This window comes from Pocillopora damicornis, chromosome 7 (genome assembly GCF_964200805.1).
Source record: "Pocillopora damicornis chromosome 7, jaPocDami1.2, whole genome shotgun sequence".
NCBI lineage: Eukaryota > Metazoa > Cnidaria > Anthozoa > Scleractinia > Pocilloporidae > Pocillopora > Pocillopora damicornis.
The window spans coordinates 745,384-756,755 of record NC_142676.1 but is presented as its reverse complement, the minus strand read 5'-3'; the positions used below and the strand labels follow the sequence as shown (position 1 = coordinate 756,755).

The 11,372-nt window shown below is 40.6% G+C and overlaps 2 protein-coding genes and 1 long non-coding RNA gene across 3 annotated transcripts; all 3 read left to right on the top strand.

Annotated features, from left to right (window-relative positions):
- Nucleotides 1-345: 345 nt before the first annotated feature.
- Nucleotides 346-4,183, top strand: LOC113665750 (uncharacterized). Its single transcript, XM_027181472.2, has 2 exons — nt 346-1,232; nt 2,532-4,183. Exons 1-2 carry the CDS (start codon nt 518-520, stop codon nt 3,512-3,514), a joined length of 1,698 nt encoding a protein of 565 aa, XP_027037273.2. The 5' UTR covers nt 346-517; the 3' UTR covers nt 3,515-4,183.
- A 2,040-nt stretch (nt 4,184-6,223) lies between these two features.
- On the top strand, nt 6,224-9,884 carry LOC113665745 (uncharacterized). The gene is made up of 2 exons (XM_027181468.2): nt 6,224-7,009; nt 7,950-9,884. Exons 1-2 carry the CDS (start codon nt 6,301-6,303, stop codon nt 8,912-8,914), a joined length of 1,674 nt encoding a protein of 557 aa, XP_027037269.2. The 5' UTR covers nt 6,224-6,300; the 3' UTR covers nt 8,915-9,884.
- Nucleotides 9,885-10,387: 503 nt separating this feature from the next.
- LOC149041935 (uncharacterized) lies at nt 10,388-11,269 on the top strand. Its single transcript, XR_016188237.1, has 3 exons — nt 10,388-10,507; nt 10,814-10,850; nt 11,131-11,269. It is a non-coding gene; the product is annotated as an uncharacterized LOC149041935 (long non-coding RNA).
- The last annotated feature ends 103 nt before the right edge of the window (nt 11,270-11,372 follow it).

Here is an 11,372-nt window from a genome sequence, read left to right as displayed (position 1 = left end):
AATATATCGAGATAATTTTAGTTTTATCAATTGAGTTGATGATGCAACTTGGCCACCGCTCGAAACGTCAGCTTTAAAACTTTTTGGTGGCCACTTTACATTATCAACTAAAAGTTTTATTGTTTCACTCCCCCACAGACGGAGCACCAGAGTTTCCTTAGAGACTTATCTCCTTTATTCATTTGAAAAAATATGTATGCCAGGAACCATTAATGACTCCTGATATGCCTCTTTCACGAGCCCATTCCAAAGGGAGTCGTAAGTGTTTCACCGTGGTCAAGTATTTTGGAACGTGTGGGACAAAACACCTAGAAACTCTGAACTTAATCATGGTGAAAATTGCAGATTTTAAGCGATCAGAGGGAATGATTTATTCGATGAGCTTTACATTTTGGCCGCGTGAGGCTTGGGTTTGCTCCAGGCCTCGCCCGGCCGCACTTCCGGGTTTCCAAAGACGAAAACAGTTCGGTTAACCCGATCAGTTCCAAATAAATAATTTTACTGTTGCTGCAACGACATGGGAAACACATCCTCCGCCGAGGAAATTAAACTCGGAGATAAAATTGGAGAAGGTTCATATGGTGAAGTGTTCAAAGCCGTGTGGAACGGGAAGCGAGTAGCTGCCAAACGGATTCGACCTGTCTTCTTCGAGGGGGACTATGATGGAAGTATTAGAGCCGCTTTCTTGGAAAAGTTTAAGAAGGAATGGGAGATACTCCGCAGCATTGATCACGACAATATTGTGAAATATTTCACTGCCATTGTCCCACCGTCTCCCGAGAGCCCCATTATTGTGACAGAGTTGCTAGAGTGCGATTTGGCGAAACACATTCGGAACTCAACGACTAAACCAAAGGTTCCTTTCTCAGACGTAATCAAAATTATGTTGGACGTCGCGGAAGCTTTACATTACATTCATACCCTTAAGGAACCGATTGTACATCGCGACTTAGCGAGCAAAAACGTATTGCTGACGAAAACATTGCATGCAAAGATTGCAGATTTGGGTCAGGCGAAAGCGTTCCCTCGTGGTGCAATGTACGCGACTGCCATGCCGGGAACACCCGTGTATGCCGCTCCAGAAACGTATCCCACGGGGTTGGGAGGACTACCGAAGGGCGATAAAGCGAGATACACCGAGAAAATCGACATCTTTTCGTTCGGAGCCATGCTGCTAGAGATCATTATTGGTCATCTGCCAGTGCATGATTTGCCTGACCCGATTCTTGAAGGTAAATGCCCCCGATTTTGCCCTTGAAATAACATTGTGTATGTTTATACGTATCTGTAGTCAAAATATAATATTTTGAACGCGATTTGCTTATGTAAAAAACATTTTGTTGGGATGTGTCATATACAATATGCTTTCTGAACCTATGACGTATCTTTTGCGCGTCACGCCATAGGTAAATAAAACTTGCGTGACTAAGCTTTTTTTACTAAAGAATAGCCCAATGAACAACGCAAAAATAGGTGATAGAGTGCGAAACGGGAGTTTTGCACGGTCTTTTCCCCAAAATTAGCACGTTAAGACAAATAAAAGACGTTTAGTTCTGAATTACTGCGAAAAGCTCAGATCGTCTGTTATAATTGTTGTTTTAAAGATCAATTCATGGAAGAAATAGGGGAAAGTTTTTCGGTAGGAGGCATAATTTTGTCGAGCGAGTATTTTCTAGGTGAAAAGTATAGCTGCCATCTTTTAACGGTAGCGTAAGGCTGGTTAGAGAAAGAAATATGTACCAAAGGGGTGAGCAACGGTCAAAAGGAAGGGGAGAGGAGTGGGGGAGGCACTACAAATTAGTCGCCTTTTCCCGCTCTCTTCCCCCACCGTCCACTTAAATATCAAAATCAAACATGCCTGGTCCAACGATCGTTAGCATATAACGTTGAGTCATCTTGACAAGACGCCTTTTTTTTTTTCTTTCTTTTTTTTTGGGAGGGGTGTGTAATGTACACCCAGGCCGTATTTGGCGTATTTTGGTAAACAAAAATTCGCATGAACTGTTTTTGCATTCATGGTCATTCAGGATGTTTGGGAAGCTTCTTACAACTTCGCTCTAGTCTGTTCCTGTTCGTAATTCTGGTCGAGCCTTTATGGTTATTGGCTCCCGTAATAGCCGCTAACTATATATGGCTAATAAATACAGGCGTAGAGTGTTTACAGTAAAAATTACTGAAGTCTACGACAGTTAGACGAAACGTGTTGGAGAATGAACAAGTTTTACAACTACTGTTCACAGAGTGCTACCTACAAATTCAGCATAAGAAAACTGCACTCGCCTGGTGCTCGTGAAATTAAAAAAAAAAAATTCGAAGCATCAATCGTGCAAGGTACTCGTAATCATGTGATTTCCCACACATATCGCAATGAGGTGTACAGCACGGCACGAGTCCTCCCTAGTAAATGGGTTGGTAGAGCAGTTGATTACTGTGCGAAAGTAGACGGGTTCTTTCTTTAGATCTACTTCGAATTATCTTCTTTTTATTTCAATCTGAATTTAACATGTTTCTAATCATGACCTTAATTTCAGATGGGGAAATAGTTCCAGAGTACATACGCCGTAGTGAAGACCTGGAGGAAATGGGTCCCGACCATCCCCTCCACAGCCTCGTTTTACAGTGCTTGGACAACATTCCTGAGAAAAGGCCCAGTGCTGGAAAGATAATTGAAGAACTTCTGAAATTCAGTAAAGGTGTGGATGGTGCATTATCCAGTAGCCCCGCTAGGGACAAGGTTGGTGCCATGTCACACATTCATTATGATCACAAGTTCAAGCTTGTAGTACTTGGCGAGTCTGGTGTGGGTAAGACATCTATCGTGACCCGATTCCTGAATGCCAACAGCCAGCTCTCTGGGATAACACTCCCAAGGACACTCCAGTCCGAAGATCACTTTCAGCGATTGCGTTTCCGTGATAAGTCAGTCCATCTTCACATCGTTGATGTGGGCGGGCACGAGTTAGCCAGAGCCTCCAGCCTAGCGCCTCAGATTTTTCGCCGCGTTCGGGGCGCGGTCATAGCCTTCGACCTCCTCTCTGAGATGTCTTTCTTGGAAGTACCGAATTGGGTCAAGGTTGTGAGGGAGAAGTGCTGGAAAGAGCTTCCCATTGTTCTAGTTGGAAACAAAGATGACGAGTTGGAGAGATGGGTTGATTCGCGGAGAGTGGAGGAATTCGCCAGAAGAGAGAATCTATTTTACATAGAGTCGAGTGCCAAATCTGGAAAGAACATTGATGAAATATTCTCTGTTCTCATGGACTTAATGATCGAAAGCGAAAACCAAAAGGAAGGTGAATCTAAGACAAGCGATCTAGTTGCTTCCTTACAAAAAAGCCTCTCTGACAGGGTCACCAGCCAGGAGAAGTCCCCCATTGCCGAACGCCTCCTTACCCCTCGTCATCACGCCCTCGAACCGGGAGTCATAGAACTCAAGGAAGAAAAGGGAAACAAAGAGACAATGGAGCAAGACGGAGGCGGCAGGAAAAACAAATCATGGTGTTGTTTGTTGAATTAAAGTGAGAAAGGACGATGTTAGAACGGATGAACATTAGATTCACCGGTTTGAAATACTCAAGGGTTACAAGATGGCGATGATTTTTGTTAATATTCACAGTCACTTTCCTTACCGTATATATCACTGTATTATGTGTTATAATGAAGACATTATTGTGGGTTTTTCCTTCCGATAAGTGAAAATCAGTTTACATTGTCTCTAATAATATGTCAATGTTAAATAAGAAACTTTTAGAGATTTGAACTTTCCGGGTTGTGCCTAGTGACGAAAGTTTATACCCTAGGTGCCCATGCTAACTAGAAAAAAATGGACTTTTTGCTGAGCCATATTGCGAAATTCTTATAACTTTTTCGCTGATGACTTTATTTTTAACTCCTTCCTCCCGTGGACTTGCTCTTCTTAAGCGCCTTTTCCTCCTCGCTTTTTGCTGTTCATGTGCATCGGGAATAATATTTGAGGAGAAATATTACACTAAAAATATTATACGTGGAAAACAACATTGATTGGCGTTCATCATATGTTATTGAACGACAGTGTTTTGTTAAACGTAGAGTAATATAAACGTTCTAATTTTGATTATGGTCTTTAGACGTGAAAGCATTGATAAAACTAATATATTAATGATTGCAGAGCTGTTACGAGTTTAGTAAACATCATGATAAAAAGCGGCATATGTCTGATGGAACATTTCTTTACAAGTCTCGGTCAGGGGTGAACATTTAACAAAAAATCTCCTGCATTTACAGCATGCGCGGTAACGAGGTAAATGTTTCAATGCTCGCTAAATATGACGGGGCTCAAGGATATAAAAAGAAAGCATTGTGGATCGCAAAGAAAATTGGCGACGGAGAACAAGAGGCACGCATTTATCAGTAGTCTTACAACCAAGCAGGTTGTACTTCAAGCGATAAATTCAGCGAGACTGATACATTATGCTGCCTATGGTAATGCTGAACGAGGGGAAATTGCCCTTTCCCCTGAGTGTGCAATTAACTATAGTCAAGAGGATTAATTTTTGTGGAAATCTTTGCGGCCAAAATGATTAGGTAATAAAAACCAACAAAATTTAAGTGATTTCTCCGCAAGGGTAAAAATTTAAGCAAACCAAGCAAATTTCAAAGCATTCTCTCTTTTATGTCTTTTGTACATATTTCAAAGAGAGTTTTTCAAGATTGAAATTACTTGAACTTTACTGCAAATTAAATATTACCTTGTGTAAAATGAAGAGACACTTTCAAACAATGGGGCAGCGACGATAAATTTGTACCATTATCCTTTTTTTTGTTTTGCAAGGAAACAAATAGTTAAATCACAGTAACCTTTTTGGGCGCTCCTCAGGTACCTACCGACTCTAGTGTTTAAAACAATAAATTTTATGGGCTTGAAAATTATTTTATGGATAATTTATTTTAGTCATGAACGTTAAAGGTTTAAGTTAAAACTAAGCTTGGATAAAAAATGTAAAAAAACACACTCGTTAGAAGACTTTAGCAGGTATAATTCAGTTGGTAATTTACTATTGTGTTAATTTTATTTCCTCGCCAAGTACATATTTTTAAGTCAGTCAAGCGGATTTACTCGATAGTAAACTTCTGGAAAAAATAAGATGCATGAGTCGATTTTAAAGCGACTGGCCTGGCCCTGACTGTAGAACAGTGAAGCACAAGTATCTAGAATCTCTCTCTTTTTTTTATAGTGGTTTATTTTAAGACTTAAAAAGTTGACTGCGCGCCGCAACAATTTCAACTGAGCTCCGTCAGATTTAACATGATTTCTGTCAAAATTGGTTTACTGGACCATTCCTTTATTAGAATTGTTGACCAAATTTACGGTGCCTTTCAATAAAACCAATTGTTCCTATATGAGATTTTATTACGTTTTGAATATTTCTTGGTCTGTTTTTCTTCTCTTCACGCACTCAGAGCATTGATCCATGGCTGACATATGCCTGGACATATATCTGAGATGTAAGCATGATCATAGACAATGGTATTGTCGGCGATCTGGAAGTTTTTAGCATTTATATTTATTTGGAGGTCTCCAACCTTTAATTTATGTTGAACAAAACAGGGTCAAGGATCTGACCGTGTGGTACACAGAACCCAATGTCTACAATTTTGGGGCACATGTCAGTAATAAACGTACTCTTTAATTTACTTCCAAAATACAAAACGAAACGAGGTGAAGGATCGAAGAAATAAATTACAAGTAATATGCTTTTACAACTATGCGTAAGGACACGAGAAAACTAAAAAAAAAAGACACTTACACACGTCGTACGACATCCAGGACAAATGGCAAATTGATGATATAAACGATGTAAAGCGATCAAAAGATATGATTGAAAAACTGTATTATCGTTTGTCTCACAATGAAGTCACTTGAGATGTAGATCGAGATTTAATCGCGATCTCAAGTGACTAAATCGTGAGACAAACGATTCTACAGTTTATTATTACTTACTACCACGATGAGCACCAACCTCTGACGATGGATGAATGAAATTCACGGTGAGGAACTTATACAAGTGATATAAACAAAGGCAAATTATACAGGAAAATAAACAGAATATTGAGAAAAAGAAAAGTACGAATTAATTATAAGTAACGCCAAACGAATTTTTGGCGGCAACAAAATAACCTCGGCTACGCCCGTTTTAACTTTGGCTCCAGGCCTCGCGCGGTTGTACTTCCGGTTATTTACGGATAGCTGTTAGTATCTGATATCCCGAATAAATTGAAGGGCAGACTTTCAGATATCAGTCTTTCCCTTGCTATTCAAACGGTATGGGAAATATTTCTTCGATTGAGGAAATAGAATTCGGTGACAAAATCGGAGAAGGTTCGTATGGCGAAGTGTGGAAGGCCGTGTGGAAAGGCAAGCAAGTTGCTGCCAAACGGATTCTACCTATCCTTGTAGACCTCGATGACAGTCAAAGAGAAGCCATCTTGGCAAAGTTTAAGCAGGAATGGGAGATTCTTTACAGCATTCAGCACGAGAACATTGTGCAGTATTACACTGTCATTCATCCACCTTCTCCAGAGAGCCCCATTATTGTGACAGAGTTGCTGGAATGCGATTTGGCCAAACACATACGGAACTCAACGACCAAACCAAAAGTTCCTTTCTCAGACATAATTAAAATCATGCTGGACGTCGCCGAAGGTTTACATTATATTCATACCCTAAAAAAACCGATTGTACATCGCGACTTGGCGAGCAAAAATGTATTGTTGACGAAACAATTGCATGCAAAGATTGCAGATTTGGGTCAGGCGAAAGCGTTCCCTTGTGGTGCAATGTACGCGACTGCCGTGCCGGGAACACCCGTGTATGCCGCTCCAGAGACGTATCCCACGGGGTTGGGAGGACTACCGAGGGGCGATAAAGCGAGATACTCCGTCAAAATCGATATCTTCTCGTTTGGAGCCATGCTGCTGGAGATTATTATTGGTCATTTACCAGTGGGTAATTTGCCTGACCCGGTTCTTAAAGGTAACTGCCTCAGATTTTTCTCTTAAAATTTAGATGGCCGTGTTATAACGAGCAATTGATCGGGTCACCCAGCGAATGACTGCCGTAACTCTCTTAAAAACAGTTGCTTTTCCGCCTTTTTTACGCTAGTTGACAGACTTCGATGCAATTCTCATTAAATTCAAGCCAGGTGCCTCGAGCGGTCATTCATTTTATGAGGCTGTCAAATCGGAAACGAAACACATCTTCAAGTCTCCTCCAAAACAAAATGAATCATTATTTATTTCATGATCGCAGAAAACTATCATCTTGATTCATGATGCGACTACCGAGCAATTCTAGATGGTTTAATCATGATATATAGTTTTTTAAAAATTGTCGCTCAAATGAGTATATCGGGGTCTAATTTGTTTTGAGTCACGCTATCAGCTAAACAAAAAGTTGCGTGACTTGTCCAATTCAGCGTAAACTATTGATGCCTATAATTCACAGTTATGATTGTTTAAAGGGCGTCACACGACCATTTATTTTCCAGCCATATGCACGTAACATTTATCTTTGAGAATTGACTGTTCCCTGAAGCTCACCATTTTGCTCAAGCTTTGCTTTAGGAAAACTGTTTGTCTCTCGGAACATTTCAAATGTCCACAGACAAATATCCGTGTATATTTTCGCTTCAACTACAAGTTATTGTTTTTGTATTCCTCAGTTTTAGTGAGGTATATTGAGTATTATGACCAAAAATATATTTTAAAGATTATAAGCTGTCCGACGACATTCACAAGTCGATCCTGAAGTTTTCGCGCCAAATTGAGGCTATTGTTCCTTTATTACACTGAGGTAAACCGCTGCTCGAATGCAGATAGGTTCTTTCCTTGACCTACTGCGATTAGTGCCTTTTTCCCACCATCATCATCTCGTGCTGAATTAAACGCTATTTTTATAAAAACTTTAATTCCAGACGGGGAAATAGTCCCAGAGTACATTCGCCGTCATGAGGATCTAGAAGAGATGGGTCCGAGCCACCCTCTACGCAATCTTGTTTTGCAGTGTTTGAAAAACTCTCCCGAGGAAAGGCTCAGCGCTGGTGAGGTTAAAGAAGAACTTAGCAAGGCTGTTAGCGAGACACTATCAGATAGTCCCTCTGATGTTAGGGATGTCGTTAAGTCCATTGATCATTATGATCACAAGTTTAAGCTTGTCGTACTTGGCGAAACAGGTGTGCGTAAGACATCTATCGTGACCCGATTCCTGGATACCAACAGTCAGCTTTCTGAGATATCGTTTTCAAGAAACGTCGAGTCTGAAGATCACTTTGTGGGACTGCGTCTCCCCGATAAGTCAATCCATCTTCATATCGTCGATGTAGGCGGTCACAAGCTCACCAAAGCCTCCAACCTAGTGCCTCAGATTTTTCGGGACGTGCGAGGTGCGGTCATTGCCTTCGATCTACTCTCTAAAAAGTCTTTCTTGGAAGTGCCAAATTGGGTGAAAGTCGTCAGGGAGAGGTGCTATGAAGAAATTCCCATCGTACTAGTTGGAAATAAAGATGAGGAGTTGGAGAGAAAGGTTGGGTCGCAAGAAGTGGAGCAGTTTGCCAAAAGAGAGAGTGTGTTTTACACTGAGGCTAGTGCCATATCTGGAAAGAACATTGATGAAATATTTTCTGCCCTCATGGACGTAATGATTGAATGTGAAAACAAAAGCGAAGGTGAAACTACGACTAACAGTCTTCTGGTATCATTGCCAGAAACCCTTTCTAACAGGGATGCCAGCCAGGAGAAGTCCCCCATTGCTGAACGCTTCCGTACCCCTCGTCGTGACGCCCTCAATCCGGGAGTCATAGAACTCAAGCAAGAAAGGGGAACAAAGGAGCAAGCCAAGAACGACAGGAAAAGCAAATCATGGTGTTGTTTGTTGAACTAAAGTGATCGAGGACGATGTTAGGCTTGGATGAACATTTTTGAAAGACTTAGGGGTTAAAAAATGGCAGGGACCGTGAAGAGGGAGGGGTGGGGGGGGGGGGTTTAGGCCCCCCACATTTCTGAAAAAAGTTTGTCGTGTTAAGGATTTAGCATGCCCCATCCCTGCCCCATTGGCTGAACCTTATGCCTTGGTCCTTACAAAGACCCCCCCCCCCCCCCCCACTCTCAACTTAAAAATATTCTGCGTGGGCCCTGTATCGTGATAGGTTTTGTTAATATTTAATGTCATCCTATTTACTATATAATGCTTGATTGTGGACACTATCATCTAATGTTAGTATATTACTTTAGGCACTAGTGTCTGATTTTGACCACCTCTGTCCGATTTTAGCCTCCAGTGTCTAAAATCGGACACTTGTATCAGATTTTGGATTTTATTGTCCAATTTTGGACACTAGTTCTGATTATAGGTACTGATGTCAATTTTTGCACAGTAGTGTTCAATTTTGAACAATAGTTTCCAATATCAAACGCAAGTGTACAATTTTAGACACCAATGTTCGCGATCGGTTGTGGACACTAGTGTCCGCGCAGAATTTTGGGGGGAGACCAATGTTGAGGTGCAATTAAAAGTAGAGTAGGAATTGTTTAGCCGGCTGGATCACCTAAATATTGTGAAATATTTAACCGTTGGTTTGGCCAAAGTCCCTGGGAGAAGCACCAATTATTGTCACAGAGCTTTTGGAACAAGATTTGGCTGAATTCACATCTTCACAAATGCAAAGAAATCACTTGTTGGCTTTCGCGATACAGCGTTCATTTTGCTTGACGTCGCTAAAGAACTCGATTATCTTTATCAAAGACCAGAGCTAGTGGTTCAGAGACCGGTCATTATTTATCACCGGGGGGAGGGGGGAGGAGAGAGGAAGTTAGCTGATCCTCCCCCTGTTTTATTCTAGTGATATTTGTTTGTCCCTAAACCTAACCTGACACATCCTGACCAATCTGACTATTATTAGTATCCACTTGGTATTTTAACGCTGCTCACATGCGTTATCTCTTTTCATCATAATGTCATTATGCATATTCTCCATACTGTTCTTTATACGTTTTCTAAGATGCTGACAAGGAGATTTTGTTTACTGATCAGAAGGTTCTTTTGTTGGGCATCATTTCCTTCATTCTCATGACCTTAACGTGTGATTCCGAGGTGATATTGTAAGGAGAAATTAGATGCTGGTCATTCTTAGGGGCTGGAGGGTTAAGCTGAAGTTGAGGTGTGGCACCAAAAGAGACAGTTGTAAACACCTTTAGCCTTAGCGTGAAATTTAACTAAAAAAATTATGACAAGTTATCAGTGCCTGAAATGTCCGTCTTACCTACCTTGATAAAGGTAACTATGTTACTTTCCATAATGATGTGGAATATCCACTTGAAATAAAATTTTCATTGTTTTGTCTTAATCTACGTTAAGTTTTTTTTTAACGGTGTTTCTTTTCCCTGATTGATTCAACAGCTGACACAAACTGTGATTCACCACTTCCTGAACTTACTAGAAGCTCTTCAAGAGTGCAACTCCACCCCACTACCCAAGGTAAACATGCGCCGAACACCTGATGGAGCTAAAAATTTGGCTTTTTTTTTGGTGAAAACACGATACAATCACGGTCTTGTCAAAGCTATGCGCTTTGGCTGCGGTTTAATGTTGTGTTGAAAATTCATTGCATGTTTAAAACAAAAAAAGTTTTTAAACTTCCCTAGTTTCCCTATTGTTAAAATTGATCTTTTGCTCTCGCCCATGGTAAAGGTGAAATTAACGAGATAATTTCTACGTTTTGAGCCTCATCTTTCATTGACGGTAATGAAACATTAAATAACTGTTTATATTTCTTTTAATCAGCTTTATCCGATGTGGTACGTACCGCTTCTCTCAAAAGGTGAGCGAGGGAGTTCATAGTACATTAAAAAGAATAGAAACCGTTACAGTATTTCTTTTGAAGAAAGTAAAGTGCATGCAGCTTCATATGCTGCAATAAACTGTGAAAACCAATTGGACTTCGTGTATTTTTGCTTAAATCTGAATTGCTATAAGTTTAAAAATCGCAAGGCGATGATAAACAATTGTTTAACACGTGTCATGGAAGAGGTTTGCTAATAAAACGCACTCAAGTTTTCTTAAACATCCTAATCAAGCTATTCTGTTGTTTACTCATGTAGCAATCTGACACCACGTATGCTCGTTTGCGCAAAGCTCAGTCCCTAAAGCGGATCAACAAGGACAAAACAGCTGCAATTCAAGATAGCGCTCGCAGAACAGTCACCTGACAATTCCTTGTTGAGTAGAACATGAAAACACTCGTGAATTGCGTGGACAACTTCTACGCAAACTCAGATCGGCAAAAGTTGTCACTCGGGTGACATGGCATACCATAGGCGAAGATGAATAAATTATGCATAAA